The sequence below is a fragment of the Amblyomma maculatum genome, chromosome 5 (genome assembly GCF_055883805.1).
Source record: "Amblyomma maculatum isolate TAMU_Amacu chromosome 5, ASM5588380v1, whole genome shotgun sequence".
Taxonomy (NCBI): Eukaryota; Metazoa; Arthropoda; class Arachnida; order Ixodida; family Ixodidae; genus Amblyomma; species Amblyomma maculatum.
Genome location: NC_139348.1, coordinates 44,882,469 through 44,905,893, shown reverse-complemented (window position 1 = coordinate 44,905,893; position 23,425 = coordinate 44,882,469). Strand labels below are relative to the sequence as shown.

The 23,425-nt window shown below is 45.1% G+C and overlaps 1 protein-coding gene across 1 annotated transcript; it reads left to right on the top strand.

Moving 5' to 3' along the window:
* The first annotated feature begins 7,382 nt into the window (after window positions 1–7,382).
* LOC146188215 (uncharacterized) lies at window positions 7,383–21,167 on the top strand. The gene is made up of 7 exons (XM_084605008.1): window positions 7,383–7,389; window positions 8,284–8,362; window positions 9,480–9,558; window positions 9,639–9,666; window positions 12,902–13,014; window positions 19,476–19,539; window positions 21,014–21,167. The coding sequence occupies exons 1-6, from the start codon at window positions 7,383–7,385 to the stop codon at window positions 19,512–19,514; spliced, it is 345 nt and encodes a 114-aa protein (XP_084461134.1). The 3' UTR covers window positions 19,515–19,539; window positions 21,014–21,167.
* The last annotated feature ends 2,258 nt before the right edge of the window (window positions 21,168–23,425 follow it).

The following is a 23,425-nucleotide window of genomic DNA, read 5'->3' as shown; positions in this document are numbered from 1 at the left end:
TAAAAACAATAAATGAGACAGCAGGTGCGCTGAGGAACACCGTATGCTACGCATGAATAAGAAGAGTTACTTTCATGACAGCACGTTAACTGAACATGACCTTTCAAGAAGTTCTTTATGAAGTATAATAATTTCTGTGATACTCCAATGCTGCGCGAATTTATCAATAAATGATTATGGGAGACATGAGCAATTACTTTTGAAAAATAAAAAAAGTATGCTATCAAACTGATGGCAGTCATTCATGTGCTGTGACACATCCTGAGCAAATTCTACTAATTGCGCTTGGCATGAGAATAGCTTTCTAAAACCATGCTGCGGGGGGTAGAAGTTAATTGGCTCCAGGTGTGTCATTAGGTTAGAAGCTGTGAAATGTTCAAACAGCTCTGAGGAGATACTTGTCAGGAATATCGGACGGTAATTTAATGGGTTTGAGAGGCCACCCGATTTGTAGTTGGGCATCATCCTGCTTTACTCCAGTCGTTGGGAAGGTTACCAGTGTCTAGAGATTGCGAAAAGATTAGATGAATTATGCAGGTGACAGTGATACAGTGTTTTTGAACAATTTGCAATTGACTTCATCACAGCCCCAGGACGCCGGTAGCGGAAGTGTGTTAATGAGGAAGGATTTGTCTTCTGCGTTAATTTTAATTGATTAAATTTATTGTGGAGAATTGATTAGTATATTGTTTATTTAAGTGAGGTTAATGGGTGTAAGGATTAAACAATATAATGATTTAGAGCGACAGCGCAGTTCTCAGGCTCAATTTGAACTCCTTCGGGATCTAATAGGTCAATTTAATTTGAACTTGGTTTATTTGACAGAAGACGCCAGAATTTGTTTGGATTTGGTCTAAGAATTGAAAGCAAGGAATTTCTTGTTGGCCTCCGCAAGCTTTTGCAGGTACTTTTTAACGTAAAGTTGGAATCGTTCCCATGTTCCCGGATTGTCGCCTTCCTTTGCATTCCAATAAAGACTTTGGTTACGGTTTAGTAGTATTTTAAGGCATTTGTTAAAACAGGGATCGTCATTTTCAACTTTTGCAAAAATGTTACGAATGTATTGGCTTTTCAGATTCAGTGACGTGTTTTATTTGTCTCCCAGTTGGTATTAACCGATTGAGATAAAAGGATAAATATCATCAGGTGCCCAACTATTAGTGTCTAGGAATACGTTCGCTTATTCAGAACTTGGTAGTCGAACAATGTGTAGCAAGAAAAGAGACATGTGACACACGGAAGAACACTTGGACCCCGATGAAAACTCACTGGACTTTAGAAACTAGTTTTGTCGGTAATATGGTTAGGAATTTTAAAGCGGGCACGTTTCAAACAGCTTTCAGATAGGGGCTATCTCAATAGCATTCTATAGCTCCCTACATGTGCTGGCAGACAACATGTTTATCCACATGAAGAAACCAAGAAATGTTACTGTACCATCCAGCTTACTGATGACAATATTTAGCTTGCTACAAAAAGCCTTGTTAGAAGACCCCCAATCCTTCTCTGGGCACGAGTGACGGGGTCTTCCAATTTTCTGGTAGGAAATCTGAGAATAAAATTTGTGGTATCGTATTCATCCAACGATTGTTTTTTTAAATGCTTCTATGATGAGGTACTTGCTCCATATCAGACGTATTTTCGAAGGCAGCTATGAGGTATCTCTTACAGCGAACAACGCATCGTGAAAAAAATTAGAGGTGTATTTCATCAGGCCCACTGACATTTTAGCACCCGAAATTAAGATCATGGATGGAACATCTTTATTTTTTATTTATACGACAACCTGCAGCACCTCAATGGCATTATTGCAGGGGGGGGGGGGGGGGCAATTGGAGCAAAACGTCCTATATGAGCATATGACAAAAAAACTTAAAACAACTGAGCACAGTTGATAAAAGCAAGAAAGTAACAAAATACATAACATCGGTAAGTCACCTCGACTGCGAGCGGCCTTCAGGGTGCCGCGGTGCAGAATTCACAACACAGTAACTGTAAAGGGTACACTGTCGCATGAAGCGCAATGACAAACAAAAGATATCAAATAATCGGGATGATATGAACTTACTTAAGACTGTGTGACCGCGGACTGAAACTGTGAACACGTTTTATATTTACCAATGCCCTTGGGAAGCCTATTCCAGCCTGCGGGAAAAATTATTTACGCTAGAAGTCAGTTCGACAGCGCATTTCAAGAACAATCATCTCGTGATCACATTGTTTAGAGATGAAGCGGGGAGGCAAACTATACATGTTCTTATTCATTCCTCTCAGTCCAGAGGAAAAAGAAGTTCTAGTTTTGCTGTTCATCGACGGTGTGCTAGTTTTTTCCAACCAAGGTTCTATTTAACTAATGCAATACTGCTATGGAAGTTATATTGACTAGAAACAAACCTTGCGGTGAGGTGTGGGACGCGTTTAAGTTTTTCTATAACAGTAGAGCTTTGAGAGTCCCATACCGCGCAAGCGTATTCGAGTAGCGGATAATATTTATGCAAATCAGTTCTTTTACTTTCGGAAGGTTTTAACAAAAATTACGTCTAACAAGGTTTAGTCTACGGAATGTTTTGATCAGGCTTCTAGTCGCGGTAACCGCGGCTCCTGCAGCGGTCGACGACAGGAGTCTAGCGGATGCGGGCGAGCGCCTGACGCCTGCTTAGAAACACAGTGCTGCTGAGCGTGGCAATGGTGCACTTAGGAGAAACCTCGGTGCCTCATGTGTCTCGGCTTGCCCGAATAGAAGCCACACATTCTAGCGCCTCAACGACTGCCGGTCCCACGTCGGCGGGCCCTCCTCTCCTATCTCCTCGAATTGTGACGGGCACCCAGCGCACTCTATTGGCCCGCGGCCAACAACAGCGTGCGGATTGAGTAGTTTGATATCCAACGGCTTTCTGACCACCATAAAAGAAGGAGACGGCTGTCACGATGGTCTCGACGGGTCTCGTCGTGAGAATCGTCGCGTGCCGTGCTACGCGCCTGGAGCGGACGTGCCGGAGTCTCCCTGTCCATCGCTGTACGAAGACAGTGGCGTGAAGCCAATAACTTTCGGCCCTGTGCCGATATTGTTCCTTGTTACATGACTCTAAATATTATGTAAATTTACCTTTTCTTCACTTCATCATGTAGACCTGGAGCCTTATTAGCCGGACACGAATCAGAATAGTGACACCTGGTTGGCAGCGCGGGGATGGTCTGCGCGGTGTTCTTGCTCCGGTTGGGTAGGTGTATCGCCTTCTCTCCTTTAGATTTGCCAGGCTTAACGTAAGGTGTACATCTTGTAGGAAAGTTGGTTTAGAAGCCTGTTCGAATTTGAACCTTGCTTAACAGCGACGTATCCTGAAAGTTGTGGTGACACATATTGCAGTCATGGACTGGCGAAAGGTGCGAATCACGTACCTAATCTTGGTTTATGAGGAATTAGGCCTTCACTGTGAAAGTGAGAAAAAATAAGCAGACTGTCAGCGCTATCGAAAGCGGTGGCTCTGAAGATGACAGTATCGTGGAATGTTGGGAAGGCATGAAGCGGAAAGAGAAAGAGGAAATGGAAGAAAGAAAAGAGGAAACAGAAATACGGAAAAGGAAAGATGCAATGAAGCTAGAACGCAAGCGGTTGGAATTGAGGATAGCGGAAGCGCAGGTAGAATTATTGAAATCGAACAGCGCCGTGGTTGTGAGCATTGAGACATCCAAGGCGCCTGAAAAGAGACCTACTGTCAGCTTTCAAAATTTTCGAGGGTATCGGGCTGTTACTGGTCAATTTTGAGATTTAGATTCTTCGTTCCACTTGGCGCCAGCATCACTTGACAGTTTTACCTTGCGAACCTGCCGACATGCTCGCTCGGCTTACTAAACAGGAAGCGGATGATGAAGTAAAGGGAACTTCGCTAAGAAGTACCGCTTCTCGGCCGATGCCTTCCGTCGACGGTTCAGGAAACGAGGGAGAAAGCCTTCCGAGTCTTTTCCAGAGTTTGCTTACAGCCTGAAAGCAAATTTTATCTAATGGCTCAAAACAGCAGAGGTGTATGACGATCGGGACAAAGCTGTAGAAGAAATCTGCCTCGAGCAGTTTTACATCAGGGAATGAGGAAATGCGGATGTGGTTGCAAAACAGGCGCGAAAAGAAACGCTTGGAGCGTGCCTCTGAGCTTGCAGGAGTTCCAGGTCAGGTTCGACGCAGGTGGAGAAAGCTTGCGGGTATATCGCGGAGCCAAACAAAAAATTTGTGAAGCGCCCATCGCGGAATGAGAAACATCTACCCGCCCCATGTGCCGAGACAAACAAGCGGGGAGGAGCGCGGAAGCGGCGCAGCCGTAAGAATTAACTGCTACGCTGAAGAAGAAAAGGGGGAGAAGGAACGCGCTAAAACTTTTAAAAAAGAAAGCCGGTAGTCTGTTTCCGCTGTAACAAACCTGTGCACATCACTAGAGGCTGTCGGAAGGAAAGTATGGTTTACTCTTTCGCCACCTTCGACGCGGAGAACATGAGCCTGCTGGAGGCGTACACGCTCGACCTGACCGAGAACGGGAAGTGGTGTAAGGTTCGGCGCGACTCTGCCGCCATTGTGATTGTGGCGAAGCCTGCACTTGTTTGATCTTAGGATTTAACTGGCGGGTGCGTGCAGACCAGACAGGTGGCGTGGAGGGGCAGCGTTTTTCTGCCGATAGAGCAGGTCAAAAGTGAGGCTTCGTTTGGCGTACTCCAAACAGAGGCGACTGTGTCAGTCGACTTGTCGGAGCAGTTCCCCTATTTCTTTCCTAACCGTTCAGAGGCTCAGTTGCAGAAGAGGGGACTGAGCTAAGGAGACCGCTTTGTACACGCACATAGGCGTTCGGTATCCCGCGAAATCTCGGACGAGACGGCACATTCAGGTGCAGCTGAAGAGAATGCCCGCTGCGAAGAAAATGCTCTAGACGCAGTTACAGCTGTTTTTGAGAACGAGACGCGTTCCGCCACTCCGAATGAAGAAATCGCGGACCATTCGGAATGTCCGCTTGAAGCTGAAGAGCATGCTCCCTGCGAAAGAACGGCTCCGTAGACAGTGCGACAGCAGCTTTTGAGAGTGAGGCGCTTTCTGCACTGCAGAGTGAGGGATTTGAAACCTCTGTGTTGCCTTCCCTATCGGTCGGTTTTCCCGAGCCGACAAGCCTATGCACAGATCTGATAGCGGATGGACATGCGAACCATAACATTCTCCTCACTCTAGTGAAAAATGCAAGTGCAGGAACTGCGAGAGTCAATGTTGTGTTAAATGAGTGAGCACGAGCAACCTAGCAGCCAACGAACGAAGCCACATCGCGCTGTCGTGAAATGGAAGCACGAAAAGGCAGGCTGCGACCCCGAAGGGCATGCTTAAAAGTAAGCGCTTTAACATTGTAGATGGGTAGCATGTCACCTGTGCTTCACCATTCAGGATAGTCTTTTGCTCTATCGCGGAATGGTGCAAGAGAAAGGTACTTGTTTGTTGTAATGTTTGTTGTTTAGTTACCTGACATGGCTCGGGAAGAGCAAGTGGTGCTCTTGCCTTGTCAGGGTGGGGGTATTGTGCAGCATCCATCACTGATAACCTACCGGAGACCCTCAGCCTGCAGACATCTCCCTTCTGGACGGGAACAGACACCAGCCCAGCTGATGCGGCCTCTTCAGGGGACACCGAGGAGGTGTGTGGGATGATGGTGATCGTGAGTTCGAGTGCGCGGGAGGATCGTGAAAAATAAGTGAAGTGCGGCCGCGTGCGGAGCGAGCGAGTGCTCGTGAGTTTGTTCGAGGCAGGAGAACGGGACAGACGTTCCATAGTGTTGCTGTGCGGTTGTCTGCACCATTCTAGGCCTGGCGTCAAAGGCCGGCTCGCCAGCACCTGCCGTACACCTGGTCTGGGGTGTGGTGCGGCACAGCGCTCCGCCATCATGTGAACAACTCCCAGAGGCAGCTCGCCTGCACCACCACTCCTGACCGCCGCACTTGACCCGCTGCAGTACCTGAACGGGGCCGGCCGCAGTACCTGGTACTTGGACGCCCGGCCTGAACTGGGCCAGTGTCATAACTTGGCCGCTGGTCTCCTGGGAACCAGATCCAGTACCGGGTTATGGCACAAAGTTCCAGGAAGCAGACGTCTACTGTTGGCCGGCCATTGCCGCAACCAGACTGCAGAGCACCGTTGGGGTCGCCCGCTCTGGCATTCGATCAAGTCATAGTAGAACGTTTTTTGGACCTGCCACATTAGATCATAAGCTAAGCTGTATGGGTGTGTGATCCGTGATCCGTTAATGGTAAAAAAAAAGAAAAGCGTGCGTGTGTCCTTGAACCTGATATCGTACCTGTCCGTATCTCTTGAACGGAACTGGGCCCATAGCAACAGCAAGTGTGACTCTTTACGAGACCTCGTCGGGCGGCGGACGAGCTGTTATGGTCGGGCTTCTAAACGCTGTTCCAGAGGTTCCTGCAGCGGCCGACGATAGGAGTCGAGCAGGTGCGAACGAGCGCCTGACACCTGCTTAGTTGCTCGGCGCTGCTCCACATGGCACTGTCGCACTTAGGAGATGCCTTGGCGTGTCAAGTGTGACAGCCGAAGCCAGACATTATGGCCCCTCCACTACCGCCGGTGCCACGGCGGCGCGCCCTCCTCTTCTACCTCCTCTCACCGCGGCGGGCACCCAGCGGACTCGCTTGGCCCTCGGCTAACTACAGCATCCGGATTTGACAGTGTGAAAAGCAATGGCTCTCTCACTCCCATAAAAGCAGATGCTCGGCCGGTGATCGAGCGAGATTTGTTGTGAGAGCCGTCGCGTGCCGTGCAGCCTGGAGCGGGCATGGCGGAGTCTCCCTGGTCGCTGCAGCACGAAGACAGCCGCGTGAAGCCGGTAACTTTTGGCCCCTATGCCGTGATTGTGGTTCATTGTACCATGATTGTAAATATTGCATAAATTCACCTTTTGATCACTTCAGTGTGAGGACCTGGAACCTTAATACCCGGACACGGACCAGAATCGTGAGAGGGATAACTTTAAGGTAAGTATTTTATATGTCTATTTATGTTAAATTTTCTGAAAAGTAGGCCCTGTGATATTTGTGAAGTCGAAGTGTTTCAAGAAGTAGCCCGTCGAAATGTTATAACCTGTTCTAATGTGTGAAAAAGTACCCGACGTAATAACGAAGCGCCAATTAACCTATAGCGTACCTGCGCAGCCGTGTCTTACCTTCCATCAAAGTGCCGCGGAGCTTTCGATTACCATTTCTGCATCATTTAAAATAAGAGCAATTTCAGAGTGACCTCCTTTCATGTCTGAGGTCTTGAGACATCACACAATCCGCGCATCAATCAGCCTCCGTAAATGTGCTCTTTGCTTTTTCACTGCAGGCACCCCACCAAGCGCAAAACCAAAATGCCGAGTGGGTTCAGGATAGTGGAGGAAATTAAGCTAAACATGGCGGAGGGTGCTATCTAACTAGCCAGCCTCGAATAGCTTTCAGCGTCATTTGTGAGCATTGGGCACGTTTGGTGATCAGATCTTCACAATCCTCATTTTTCACAAGGTGTGACAATCCCTGAGTATTGCGAGAATATTTTTCTTCTGTTAAGAAAGACGGGTTGGGCAACGGCACTGTGCATGGATGACGCTTAAGGTTGACCCAAGTTTTGTAGAGGCTGCCATTTTGCGACTAGGTAGTTAGAACCCGAAAAGCCAAAGCAATGGAACCACAGCTGTGGATTATGCATCGTTGTTCAGGAAAACTTTAGAAGGACTTCAGGTGCCCGATGAATGCGATTCCTGACTGTGCGTACTGAAAGGACAATATGCCAGAGATAAGATCGAAGAACCGTAATTCCCTTCTCTCCGCAAATTTGCGTCGTTTCAAACGCACTGTATTGGAAACATTTCAAGATTATTAAACAAAGTACACTGCGGAGTACACTGCGTGATTGCAGTATTTGACTACAGCTTATAAGGATAGAGAAATATTATTGAATGTTTACTTTTTAAACATTTTTATGGAAAACGGGTTTAAATATGTAGCGACGAAAAATTCACCCAAAGTGTAGCTGTAGAAGATCCATTAGTCAAGCTTCTCGCTTTGGAGCTGCAACGAGCGGCGGAAAATTCATAAGCAATGATTTCATTAGTGCTACGCGCTATCGCATTGTTTAAAAGATCAAACTCCCTGGCACGCGCGCATCATTTATGCGTCTTCTTGGAAGTTCTCGTACTAATTGATTTTGGCGCTATAAATTCCGGTGGGACTCCGACAGTTTTTGACTCCGATAAATAGTGCAACAGAGCTAAGATATCAAAAGATATTCCAGAGTATTACCAAAATCTTGTGAGAATTGCTGCAAAGTTGTTGTTGAAGGCTACAACAAAAGGTAAGTAACTAGGGATTGAAATTTTGATATTTTGCTTCGTTCACGTTTTCCAAAAGACGCTTAGTCAGATCGTTTACAGCTCGTTCAGTCAAAAAGATGTCGCCGGAATCCAGTTTCGGGCTCTCTGTTGTCGGAAGTGTGCGAAAAGTGATAGAAAAATGGAGGCCTCTAATTAAGGCAGCGTCTCTTCCCTTACAGTGCAGTTCAGGGCCCGTATTCCAAGTTTCCGATGTTATAGAAGTGTCGATATCTCAGGTGACCTGGACTTATCTGATTGGCCGAAACGCTGCAACCGGGTGTTGCCACTACGGAGCCGGAAGAGGTGACAGCATAATGTTCCGGCCTTTCATCCAATCGGATGGATCGAGGTCAGGGAGATAGCGACACTTTCCCTAACAATCGACGCACAATCGAAATACCGGCGCAGGTGTCTACCAAGAACTGTGACAGACGCGGCGCCTTCCTTTAAAAAAAATAACCAGCTTAAATAAAAATATTTGATGATTTACTTTTAAGGCTGAGCTTGTGCTTCCCCCAAGAGTGTTCATTTACAAAGTCAGGATTGTCGTTCTAGTGTACTAAGCCGTGAAAATTATTTCACAGATGTGATTTAGTTTAGCCGTTTGCGTGTGTGTGTGCGCGCCCACTGCACACACCAAAATGTGAAACGGTCTGAACTTCAGTCGCGCCCCCCAAATTTTTCCTAACTTCTGATAGGCTCGTAAAGAATGCCTTATAATGTCCCAAATAGGATCAAAATAATTATTTTCCTCCCTCGACCCCCTCAGTTTGAATGTAGAGTGTGATGTGCTAGGTAGGAAGATGTAAACGCGGATGCACGTCAAATATCAGTTCCAGAACCTAGAGGCTGCCCTGCCGGGGTGGCGCAGTGGTAAGACGCCCGACTACTGTGCCGGAGTTCCCGGATTCGAACCCGACCTCAGCGGCTGCGTTTCGATGGAGGCGAAACGAAGTGGCGTCCGTGTGCTGTGCGATGTCAGCGCACGTTAAAAATCCACAGGTGGTCGAAATTACTTCGTAGCCCTTCACTACGGTTCCTCTTTCTCTCTTTCCACTTTCACTCCCCCTTCCTCCCTTCCCTTACGGCGCGGTTCAGGTGTCCACAGAGCAAGAGTGACAGATACTGCGCTTTCCCTTCCTGTGAACCAACCATCCAACCAACCAACCAACCAACCAACCAACCAACCAACCAACCAACCAACCAACCAACCAACCAACCAACCAACCAACCAACCAACCAACCAACCAACCAACCTCGAGGCTGTTGGTGGGGATTGACACAGGTAATGGTTTGAAGTTTTTGGCTGAGCGCAGGATGCGGTGAACAATTATTATTAGAGCATTTTTTAGTTTATCACGTTGTAAAGATTAAACTTACCTTATTCGCATTCTGCGCAAATATTTTGAGGAACAAGCCAAACTTCATACTTAAAAAACGAAAGTGAGCTCAACACACTTTACTCAAAAGACAAAATCCTAGAGTAACGACAAATTTACTCTGCTGCAGGGCAGTTCATTTATTTGAAAAATTGCACATTTCAAACAAGGGCTGTCCGTTCTCTAGCTGATGGCATCAGCGCATCGACACACATGCCATAATGTTATCCCAAAGCTGCGTTCGGCCCGGAATCCCGCTTGCAGAGATTGTAAAGCTGCTTTTAGACGACTCGTTATAACCGGGAGACATGCAATTGCATGCATAAACATGCCACACAATTACCTGGCTCACTTTAATGCATTTGGGAACAGAATGACAAATAGTGAAAGAAATCCATGAGAAAAACCAAAGATAGAAAACGAAGCCGTGTGCGAATGTAATCTTTGCCCATAACGACTCACCTCTTAATACTCAATAGGTGAAATCATTTATTTCACTCTGCGTGCGTTGGCTTCTCAAGCTAAACTCGACATACAAGAAGAGCAGCAGACGAGTGCATATGCCAGAAATGAATGACACTAAAATGATCGTTGGACTGAATGTGCACTATAGAGTTTTTTTTTCCCCTTTACTGGAGAGCGGTGGGGGAGTTGTGTTATTAAATATGGCAGTTCTCACTATTTTGAGGTCATGACCGCTGAGCATCTGCGTAGCTGTGTGCAGTCGAGTTCTAAAAACACAGCACAGTGAAGCACCCTAAAATACTGTGCTCATTCTTTGGCGTTTGCCAATATTAATATTAATAATAATAATTTCTTTATTTCCATCTATGATGGAGGTGACCGCGGGTAAAAGTCGCTTTAGAAGCAAGCGACTTGACAGAGCCCACAGCCTCCTTTGCAAGGCAAGAAACGATAGAAAAGGAAGCAGACATACTTAGCACTTGACTTCATGCGGAAATATACGCAAAAATTAAAATCACCTGAAAATTGCTGCTTAGTTATTTAAGAACTTAGTTATTTAAGAAACTTTCTGTGTGTAAAACTTCATACATGTCAGTCGCCAACCGCTGGGGACGCCTTAAACTTGCCTCAAATCCAATTCGTCTCTCTCTATCAGTCACCCCAATACAAGGAAGATCGAGCCTGAAAATTCTGGGCTTAACAATTCACCAATCAAGATCAGCGACTGCTTGGCTCTCTCAAGCAAAAAAGCAAGCACTTCAAACTATAAGTTTAATAAGAATTGCACCTAAAACGGGTGTAGCTGGATCGTCTGTTGCACGCCAGTTAGTGAGGGCGGTTCTGAAACCACGTATTGTTTATCAGGCCCAGTTCCAGCATCTTACAAGGGCACAATGGGATCGCCTTGAAGCCGTAAATCGAGAAGCTATGAGGACCATAACATGCCTTCCACGAATCACACCGGTCGTAGCGTTACAGGAGAATGCGCAGCTCAACACCATCGATGAACTGGTGCAGCAGCACCATGATGCTCGCAGGCTCAAGGCCACTTTGTCACATTCCACGCAAGCACTGAGGGCATATGCAACGTCACACATTATTCTTCAGCCACCTGCGCCAGTTCTCCCTCCCTGGAAATTTATACAGTTAGGAGACAACAAGCCAACTGACATCCGCAGACCGACGTCTGCCAACTCTGCATCGTTGTTACGCCACAGATTTGAAGAGCAAGATACTAACCTGCTTCAAGACTCCATAGTAGTGTACGTAGATGGAAGCCTGCAAGGCTGTGAAGCCAAAACGGCAATCTTTTGTCCACGGAGACCTAGCCTAAATCAGACAACAACGTTTCAGCTTTCGGAACCACTTACATCTTTCTGCGCTGAGCTTGTGGCAGTTAAGGGGGCACTCTGCTCCGTGACTTCTATAACCATGCTCCCTACAGCCCACGTTGTCATCCGCACTGACGCACTTCAAGCAGTACGTCTGCTCCGACGTGTCAGCCGCTGCCCTAAAATTTGCCAGGACATCCACCAGCTTGCGGCGCGCATCCCACAATCAATACGCATTGAGTGGGTCCCACGGGATCTGCTGCCTTCCCAAAGTCAAGCTGATTTTGCAACCCGCCTCGCGAACCAAGACGCATCAATCCCACGGCTTCTCGAAGTCGACGACGCTACCCTCCTTTTGTCAAGAAAGGAGCACCTCCGGCGCCGCACACGTGCACTTATCTTTCCGTGTGCGATATCCCTTCCCCGCGGCCTCACCCGTGCAGAGGAGGTTGCGCTTAGGAGGATCCGGGTCGGTGTTGCCCTTACACCAGCTGTAACTAGGACGTGGTCATACTTCCAACACTTATATCCTCGCCCAGGATGCCCGATCTGTAACAACGAAGGTGTCGAGGCCGACATTCACCACTTGCTATGGGACTGCCCAGCACTCAAGCCAACACGAATCCGGCACCTGAGCATAGCTGGCCTTTCAGCAACCAATTCTGCATCATACGTCACTTGGACGCAGGGATCTCATCGTCGCTCACTTCTGGACTTCATAAAATCAGCCAACCTTTTTCCATTCATTTAATCATTTATTCATCCTTCATCTCATAACCTACTGATGCCCTGAGGCAATAAATATCGACTAAAAGAAAAGCATACTGAATAAAATGTTCCCGTAATATTCTTACATGACATATATGAAAATCAAGACCTGATTTTTGAAAAGAATTTAAAAGTGTTGGCAATGTGTATGATATTTTTTGTGTAGAAAAATTAGCTGCCGGAGTGACCACCTTCCACTGTTCTGTGCATATTGTGACATATTAATGTGTGTTCCTGGTCAGATTGGATAATACATTAAGAAACTTTAAATTATCGTTTACCTCATGTTTAAAAGCTTGACTTAACTTGTAGTTATAAAGGTTAAACACTGGTATTATATGTGCTTTCGGAAATAAGCCTAATGTGTGGGCATTGTAAGGTAAAGTAAATAGTGCTCGAACGAATTTTTTCTGCAATACATGTATCTTCTCTGAATTCGTATGTGATGTGGTACCCTAAACGAGCAAACAATAATATAGCGTACCAAAAAAGAGGGTGTTATTAACAAGAACCTTTGTTTTTCTAATCTCCAAACGTTGTGTCGCCATATGACCTCTTGTAGTGTGTCTACATTCAGCTGCACTGCCATTAGAGAAGCACCTCACCGGGAAAAAGATATATTGGTCCCGGTATGCTGCTCTACCCGCAAGTCGTGATTACTCTCTTCTTTGGACTTCTGCTTATCGACTGGTGAGTATCAAGCTGTACAGCACTAATAAATCACACTTTACGAGCCCCCACTTTATCTTCTACCTAGTAGAGTGACACGTAAGTCATTCATTCATCGGCATCAAGTGACGGGGGACAATGCACAATGTGATCCCAAGGTCCTTCTTACAAGCAAGGTTGAAAATACTTCTCGCCACCACACACGATGTCGCTTATGTTCCACTCGAAGTTTCTGATGCCCTAACGTGCTGATTAACAACCACAAAATATCGCAATGGTTCGTGGCCGCGGCCCGTCTCGTTCGATGAAATCGCTTTTAACGGAAAGCAGAGCGGCAAGATATGTGTGCATTAAGAGCGTGTGAGACAGGACGGAAGCTGACCAGCTAACCAATACGATTTCTTAAGCCCTCCATGATGCACATGGGTGCCAAGGGACCATGTGGTGAGGTCAGCCTAATGATAATTTGAAGAAAGCCTCGAAAACGTTACAATAGTTTGGTTTGCTCTGTGGGCGTTAGCGTCGAAAAGCGGCTCAGGCTATGAGAGAAGTCTTAGCGGAGGGTTCCAGAAATATTGGACACAGGGATTCTTTTACCTGTACTGACATCGTACAGCACACGGGTATCTTGCCTTTCGAGGCCTCCATCAAAAAGCGGTCGCCGCGGCCTGGATTCGATATCCCGAATTCTCGGGCACAGCAGTCGAGTTCCCTTACCACTGCACCACCGCGGCAGGGCCGTTTGGATAGTCATGATGTACAATGCCAAATAGAGCTGGGGCTGTAACATGAATGTCCCTATGTCTGAAAACATTGTGTTGTGGCTGACGGTGCAGCTAATTCTGAGCCAGGGCTATATATTGTGCTTTGTTTATGAAATTATAAAACATACATTCGTAGGTAGCACCTCCTTTTTTGATGTGAATTTCCTTATGACCATGTCTCTTTACGCTGTGTTTTGGGCTTATACCGATGCGCTAACTTGCCCTGCCAGTGTTCTGATTTAGAATAGCCCACAAGGAGAAATTGATCACACTTATGTCGACACACGCAAGCGACCCAATGATGAATAAGCTGATTCAACTGAAGCAGTAAATTTTTAATATTGTAAAGAAGATCCAGACTTAAACTACGCATATTCCTATTTGTGTTTCTGTCTAAACTGCACTGATGGTATACTCTTTTGTACGCGGCAGAATTATTGGCCCCCTTAAGCAGTAACTTCTGTGTTTTCGGCATTGCGAACCCAAATCCACGATAATACCTCCGACAGATGCCAGGCCAATGTTTTGTTGGTGATTTGTCATGTCAAGAATCCATATGTCGTGGCAGAAGTGAGAAGGGCTGACAACATTTACAACACTGTTGTTATAATTGAGCAAAACGAGGTCCTTGCGTTCGAGGGCACCACGCTATTCCGTGTCCACGAGACATGTGCGTACGGTTTGACTAAAGCTGGCGGCAATACTGCCATATCAGAAGGATCAAGTGGTAGAGAAAGTCTCATAGAAGCTCTCGTGTCGACTCAGAGCTAGGCTTTACTTTCTTGGAGCTCCCTGCAAACTGCGATGGAAATCAAGCACATGACGTTTTGACGTCATAAAAGTAACTGGAATGACATTGAGGTACCATTGGCGGAGAATTCGATCTCTTTTTTTCGGATGGAGAACGAGGCCAACGTCGACGGAGTAAGAACGATGCTCGGATAAGACGTAAAAATCGACATCGTAGCTTATCAGCCAACTTTATTTGAAGTGAGTTTTTACGTCAAGCTCTACGTACACTGAAACGTTACGGCATCTTCAACCATCTTATCATAGCATCGTTCAGGCTCCGTTATCGTTAGCCTAGCCTTTCGTCGCGCGTCATGTAAACGCATTCAGTGGCTTATTTCTTCCGGCACGTTTCTGAATATAAGCGACATTAAGGGGAATTCAGCAAGCACATAGATAAGAATCACGTGGATTGAGTTATTTCACTAAGGGCGCAAATTAGTGTAGCTGGGCTACATCGATAGCCAAGCTTTAACTCACCGTTACATATATAGACGCATCACGGCGATGCACATCTTGAACTGTGGAAAGGTGACCACTTTTCTTTCCTCTGTCATGGACTTCACGTAATCCTATATATTACGAAATGGCCTGAGCGTAGGTCTGCAAATGAGACGCGTTGAGATTACAAAAGATTAAGAGACTTTGTGGACAAGAAAGTACCACTAGGTCAATGAACAAAGAACAACGAACGGTATAACTGCAACTCTAGCGTTAGCACACCTAGCTAGAGGAGCGTAGGTAAGAAATTCAAACAGGGATCGTTACTATTTTGAAGCTAATGCGTCTGCGAAGTGAAAATAACAGATCGCTTCGCTCCCTACAACTAAAAGCACACTTTGTTCGCGATTTCATTGTTTTCCTTGCGTTTCATTTGTCTCTGAGAGGATTGAATGTGAGGGTACAAGCTAACTTCAGAATTCAACACATCTATGAGGAAGATCCAACTGGAAATACAAACCTCCCTGTGATATAAGCTAAAGCATATTGAGTGAACATTGGTACTGTGTTGCGATGTAGTAAGCAAAACACGCAAAGAGAGCGGAGCGAAGGCTTTTGCGCAAGGCGACACGCGTACTGAGGATCATAAAATATCACCTTCGCAGTTCAATTAAAAATCGATGCAGCGAGACGCTGTTCATGCAGACGTGTATCCGTAGTGCAAGCCGTCACGTTTGCGGCGTGCTCCTGAGGCCGAGCTTTTCGAACCGCCGAGCGGTTAAACACAGTTGTCACATCGACTGAAAATGGGCACACGCCGCGGCAGTTTCTCATCGAGCACGCACAGAAGGAAATACTGATTGTTTGATACAGATAATCCACTTTTCACGCAGACCCTTGCAAGAGGCCGCATTCAACGTAGATTCGGGATTGCTGGAGCATTTATCGGGCGAGTAAAAAAGCTGCGGTCTAGACCAGGTCCAACCTGAGCAGAGAATACTAAATGGCCTAGAGAGGTCGCTCTAAACAAGTTAAATATGATTATAAACATTACACGTTTTTTTTTTCTTAAGGAATAAACGTAAGCTGCGTTCGTTTGTGCCCGTGAATGTCGCGGAGTGAAGTTTGGTCAGAAGTCACCGTGAGACACAGAAGTCAAAGTGCACCGAACGGCCTAAAACGGGCAGGGCCCGCCTCAACGGGAGAACTTCGGTGTCTTCGCCTCGAGGAGGCACACACTCGCGATCAGCGCAGAGTGAAGACAAAGACTGCACTGTGTCAATATTCACCTTCGAATTCATTGGTGTAATCTTATTTTTGTTTTTGGTGTTTTAATATTGACAACACACTCCGCAGGACCCTTGCATCCTTCATCATCATTATCGAGTTGCTGCCGCTGGCAATAAGTAGCTGCACGTCCTTTCTTCCATGTAGCGTGACATTGCATTGATCTTGCATACTACCCCGAACCGTTTTCATTGCTTTTTTTCTTTACTGTTCGCGGTCGCTGGCGCGCGGCATTATATATTTATTCTTTTACCCACAGCGCCACATGTGGCATTACAGGGGGAGAGGGGGGTACAGTTTTAGAATGCATAAGAAAAAAAACAGTTATAAAGACGATGCAAACACTTCATTGTCAGATATATGAACGCAGTTCTATAAAGCATAAAAAAAGAGTTACAAAGAAGGTGCAAACACTTCATTGTCAGATATACTAACGCTGGATAAGACAGGGCATTCCATTCTCGAACAGTATTTAGAAAAAACGATTTACAGAAGTCGGTTCTCGCTTTGAATTCACGCACTTTACAATCGTGATAAATTCTCTCGGATATATAGTGTGGACAGAAAATGTACCTGTCCCTGGGAATAGCAGTTCTTTGGTGAAATACATTGTGAAATAATCTTAGCCTCAGTTTACTTCGTCTGACTTCAAGTGGTTCCCATTGTAATTTCTGTTTTACACTGGTCATGCTAGTATATTTACTATATTTTTCTGAAAAGTAGCGGGCAGCCAAGTTCTGCATTCTTTCTAATTTGAGCTTGTCAACATTTATCGGCGGATCCCATACAGTATATTCATATTCCAGCACGGACCTAATGTCAGTTTAAAAATTAGGTCTCTAGACTTTTGCAGAAACATTCTTGTGTTACGACGCAGAAAACCCAACATTTTGCAAGCTTTGCAGAAACATAATCAACATGCTGATGCCAACACAGAGTTGGAGTGATATACAAACCTAAATACTTATATTCTATAACAGTTTGCAATAAGTGCCCGTTCACATTGAAGACATAGGTACATTTCATTTTCTCGTTAAAGTCATGTGCACTGTCTTGTGCAAGTTCAAAGTGATGTGCCACTGTTCGCACCACTGGTGCACTCTATCACTTTGCCTGGACCGCAACAAAGGATATTCTGTTTCTTTACCTTCAGAGTCGCCAGACACAACTTTGTCATTTTCCTTGTCATGTAAGCGGCGCCAAGATTATCTCGAATGGTTCCCGCCACTCGTGCCTGTTTCCGCGATATTCCGTGTTCTGCTAGTCACCTTTTGAGTGTTTGTCGGTGTTTCTTTGTTGACGTTGAGTCCTGACGAGTGCAACGGGCTATAAAAGTTGGACGACTAGCGAGCACATTTGCCGCCATCACCGCCGCCAAGTTGCTTAGTTGTTTCGCAGGCCCAAGTCAGCCCAAGGAATAGTTGATTTTAGGGCTGTTACGCCTGTCTGTCTATTTGTACCCACGACATTTCATAATCACGTGACAATATTAGTAGCTCGCTGTCGTACATAAGGTAGGCCAGGTTACTGAGCCTGCTTGTGAAATTGATGTACAAATTTAGTGCTTAACGCTTTCGCTGGTAGCAAATTGCTTCTACGCGAAGGAGGAGGATGTGCAGAAGAGCTGCATTTGGAGTTAATACAACCGTTCCTTCTCACCTTAAAAGCGGCCATCAGGCGTGACATTATTTTTTTTTTGCCTAATATTTGAGACAGGACGAGCGTTCTGCTAAAGTCTGAACCAAGTACATCGGGAAAAATGTTGCTTTGAATTCAATTTCTGAAATATCAAGCGTCATTTGCTACCCAATAAGTACCAAATAGCTAGAAAGAGCAAAGAGTTTCATTTAGTGTGCGAGAAAAATAGTTATGACCAGTATTAGGTTGATGCTTCTAAAGTACAGTTGCTACTCCATACCGAATATTTTGAAGACGTTTCACTTCAGGCCTTCCACATACCTGTCTACGTGGCGGTGTCAGTGCATCTCTACAATCTGAACAATTGAGCGTGTTCATTGGTGGAGCTCGTTGGGGCCCCGTTACGAACGCAACAACCGAGTTAATTTTCGACTTTAAACATTTTTACACAAACAAGCCCCCGTTATCGTCTTGCGGAGCTTTTTGCTCTCATATCGAGTCTCATTCGCTGAAAGTGAACAAAATCTGGACTTTAGAAACTTTTTGTGAATTTCCTATGCCACTCAGGGCAAGAAATTCAGAATGTGGCTCGCATTCTTTCACGCCGTGGGCAACGTAGCAAATTTTCACTCATATTGCCTAAACATCCTGCTGGAAGTCTCGATCGTCTTAGAAAATGTTTTGCAATCACTTGTATCGAAATAAAACTACATCCGCTTCTTGTCACTGGGCTTTCTGTGATTCTAGTTGCGCACATTATATGGGAGTACAAGCTCTTCCTTCGATTGACTTCCTTGATTCTGCCTAGCTTAGAATTCGTTTAGGCACTTGTTGTTATTCTTTTCAAATACTAAAAGAGTCACTTAATTAATCATCTTTGTTAGAAAACGTAAATGAGCTTAACGACTTCCAATTTTAATAATCAGTCTCTATTTTTTTCATAGAATACTTGCTTACAGGCTAGTTCAAGCTTAGGCCCTTGCGTTCTTCTCGTCTTGATTATTATTAACTGAGCTATCATTTTCCATCACTGCGACATGCAATTAACGAACCGTTTCAAATCCTTAGCAACAGTGCTCTCCATTTCAGTGCCCTATAGTTACTTAGTAACACTTACATTCCACCAGTTACCACCGTATTCGAGTATATCCTGGACGTTTTACTTTATAAACTGCTTACTAATCAGTTTCGTTTAATGTATCGACGCAAAATTAGATGCAGGAACAGTGCCATCAATTCACTCAAAAATGCAAACCGCACTTAGTTGGTGGCCTCTAGGAATTACGTAATTGTCGAATGCCAAACCACCTCCATAAAGATTACCAAGTTTTTGATTTGTGATTTAGACCTACAAGATGAGTTTGCGCTTTGAGTTGAAGCCAAAGTGAAAAAATGAGCATATTAACATGAGACCATTAGTGCAGTTTTTTAGCGTCAATTCTTACTAAAGACTCTATTTTATAGAAGAGCTACTGCTCCGTTTTAACTAACCGTCTAAATTCCCTGTCGCTTTCAAGAGTCATGACGAAATGTAAAGATTCATTTCTCACATTTTTTTTTCAGCTCAGACGCCTGCGGAACAAGGAAAGAACTGCCAGCTGATCTCAAAAGATGTGATCAGAACATCGTAAGAGCTTTAGTTTTCTTAGAGCGAAACAACTGAATGGCATGAAATGATGCGAAACTTCTAGAACCCAGAATTTTGACTTACTGAGCCCTGTTGTAGTACCACCCTATCCAAAACATAAAGTGTAGTACACAGTGTACATACTTTCCCTAGCCTCTTTGTAGGCTTAGGAAAGATATTTTAGTTAGGATAAACATTTTAACTTTATCCATTTGCTTTCTTAGCCTTTTTACACAAGGGTCATCTCATAGTGGCAGATAATTCTATTTCTTAAACCAGGCAACTTTCTACTCTGAACTATGCTATCCGGGTTTCGCAATAAAACACGTCGGCGAAAAATAGCTCAGTTAGTGTAATAGCTAGAGGCTGCTTTTTTAGGTTATGAGCCTATTTTCACTAATCATAAGTTTTATTTTACTGTAATGAGCGGTGTGTCCACAATCCTTATGTTTTTAGCAAAGTTATGACACTATAGTGACTATAGTGTCTTCTCAATGCTCTGGGCAATTTATGAAAATGGTCACTAAGGCGACAGGAATCATTGCCACTTCTCGTCCCAAATTGGTTTCCTTCCGGCGAGTTCTATTTCTCTGGTATCAAGCACAGAAATGAATAAATGATTTTATTTATCGTTCTGAGAATGATCATAATCAAAAGCAGTAAAGAGAGAGCGACCAGAAATAATATGAAGGCGATCAGTTTACTTTTGAAAGCCTTCTCACACTTTCGTTCTACGTGAGCAATAGTTTTCAGGAGTAACGAATAAAATGCATACCGTTAGCTCAATTGGCCTGGTCAGTGTATCTAAATTGAGAAATTTTGTTTCAGCCCCGCCGTGGAGGCGCAGGGGTTAGAGTGCTCTTTGCCCAGGGATGCAGGATCGAATACCAGCCGCGGCGGTCGCTTTTCGATGAAGGGAAAGAGCGAGGCGCCTCGTACTCTGCAATCTGAGTGAATCGTAAAAAGAACCCCATCTGGTTGAAAGTTGGAAAGCTCTTCACTACGGCGTCTCTCATAGCCTAAGTCGCTTTGGGAAGTTAAACCTCATTATGTAAGCCCATTTTCTTTCATATATAATTAGGATCAGCATCAGCAAAGAAATGTTGATCGGTTCCAAACGGCCGGAACGAACAGCGGTCTAATCAGGCGGCACAATATGAAAAATTCTAAATTTTTATTACTAGCAACACTCTTTGCTGCTTCTGTAACGCGCCTCTTACGCCATTCCTTTTAGAAATGCTGATTTATTTTCCAATGTTTACATGCTTGCACTGGCACAAATATGTGCACTAAGGTATACCTGCATTATATAGCTGATATTCAGCAGGGTTTCTGTCATATTTTGCAATCGTCGATTTTGTAGCGCGACACATCTAATTATTAAGTGAATTCGCCGTATGAAGTTTCTAGAACTAATTCGAATAAAAATTTGTTTTGGGTACCACGGATACATAAATTTCACGTTCATTTTCAGGGCTGCTCTCCTAATCGACCCTGTCACCTCCCATGCGATGTCTGCTTTGATTACCAAAACAGTTACTGTGTTGGGTCTTGTGCCCAGAGAAGATTCATAGTTAAACGTGTAATTAATAAAGGATAATAAAGTGTTCTCTAATGTTCTAATGTAATTGCCACTCAAATTTATTCTACTTTACATCACTGAAACATTCCCACCTTTAAGGAGTTAATATGAGAAGTTATAACTTCTCTTATTCATTGCACCTGACAAAATAGGAGCTTCTCTTACTTTTGAATTCAGTCTAATTCCAATTAATATATTGTCTGGTACATGTTACGTCTGTCTCCAAATGTTTATGGTTGAACTCTTAAGGAATTATAAATCGGACATCACTTTAATGTATCACGTCTAGGAGATTGTTGGATGGAAGATTAAAAAAAAACACAAGTTTATCATCAATGTCCTCCATAGAGCAAGGTACCGTCCTTGCCAAAAGTAACCAGGCTGTTCCGAAGGCTGCCGGAGCAGGCGCGCGGCCGTGTGGCCGCGTTGCACTCGCTGGCGCTTGCCGATGCTCGCCAGCTGCGAGGGTAAAACAGCTTAGTAACTCCGCCTCTTCCCTCTCGCTCTCTAGATGATGAAAACAAAGCGTGTAGGATGTGCGGGCTTCGTTTTCACGTGTGCGATGCTCGTTTGGGCCCGGCGAGGGCACTCAGTATAGCAACGGTGCTAATCGCCTTTCTGAAGCAGGTATAAGTCGCGTTTCTCGCTGTATAAATTTAAGTGGTTGCGTTCAGATATCCGCTGCTGAAACGCACCAACATAATGGTGCTTGTCTGCGTGTTTTATGCGCCTCTAAATAATGACTGATAACGCACCTCAAAATTTCGATACGCTTTTATTGAGGTTCCTTCCGTCCTGCCACTGAACGCGCCGTGTCTCCAGCACAAAGATATGGAAAAGCTTGTGAACCATTTGAAGCCAACTTATCTTTCTTTTTAGCTTTGTAAAGCGTATGTTAGTGTCTTGGGTAAGATTTGTATAAATATTTGCATTGACGGATTTTAATGAGTTCTTGGATTTGGGATTTAAGTAACAAACTATAATGAAACCTTCCTAAAGCTTAGCCATCAGGCACACGTGATTACTCTCAATCGCGGAACACTTGATTTCGCGGCAACACTGTCTCGAAATCCTAGCACATTCGTCCTAGAAGCAAACAAGAGCGCACCGTGCCCATGCTATCAACTGTTTTTTTTTTTTTGTTAACCGCAGTTACCAAGAAGAGCCAATAGCACTGCCGTTATACTGAGCGTCATGGCTCAGCACAATCGGGCTTCGCAAACATGAAATCGCAGCGTATATATCAGACAAGCCTAGGTTTGATCATACGAAGAGCCAAAGTGAGGGTGCGAAGATACGTCAGCTGCTGCACCCTTGGAGCTGACGTGCACAGGCAGGCGCCAGCGAAAGCAACGCACCCTCAACGCCGTGCGGCTACTCCGGGAGCCTTCGGAGTAGCGTGGTTACTTTTGGCAACGATGGTACATTTGCTTGGTGCCTGTGATAACACTACTGCCCATGCGAAGTAGTAAAAATGCATGCTGAGACGTTTAATACTGATGTCCAGCTACGCAGCTCTGGATGCAAAATGTGACATGACGAATTCAATTCAAAGGATTATGAACCAGTGAAGCGCTATTACGATGCCGATAGCGTCCGCCATTTAGCACTATGCGCTGAGGCGGTCTTGAAATTTTTTGCTTTATTGCGAAAGCAATACTACTCTAGGTTTCGAGCCTTCAGTGTAGCGCGGCCGGTAGCCATGTCTTACCCACGTGACGCTGTGACGTCACACCCCACGTGACACTAGTGTAAAAGCTGGGCTACCAACTCAAGCGGTCGGCGTAGCGCGGTCGCAGCCGTGGCGCAGCGCGTGACGTCACACCTCACGTGACACAAAAGTGAAAGTTGGCTGGCCGGAGGTGCCAATTTGGGTCCCTCGTTTCACATGGACGGTTATGTCAGAATCAGCCTGCTAGAACCCTGGAATTCACGGTACCCCTATATGTCACTAAGGCACGTTCATACGGCTTTAAAGCGGGGATTTATATGTGGGCTGAGGAAGCAGAAAAAGAGGAAGAAGAACTCTCGCTCACCCGCAGCTAATGCTTTCGCTCAATATTTGGTTCAGCACCGTTGAACCCTCTTAATTTTATTTTTTAAGCAATTTCAAGAATGTGGGTGATATGATATGCAAGATTTTATGTTTAAAAGCGACGCATGAGTGACCGGAGTGAGCATAGAGCCTCCCCAGGTTAACTTGAACAGGTAACGCGCTCAAGAATAATATACTATAATTAAATTTACCTTCCGTCGTTGACGGACTCGCGAACATCGTCTTTGCCCAGCAGCACACCAGAGAGA

Bases quoted from the DNA above. Each gene is read 5' to 3' on its own strand.
- LOC146188215 (XM_084605008.1), top strand. The intron at 8,363-9,479 runs GTAAGTAACTAG...GGCGCGGTTCAG, and splicing joins GTTGAAGGCTACAACAAAAG to GTGTCCACAGAGCAAGAGTG. The intron at 13,015-19,475 runs GTGAGTATCAAG...TTTTTTTTTCAG, and splicing joins GGACTTCTGCTTATCGACTG to CTCAGACGCCTGCGGAACAA.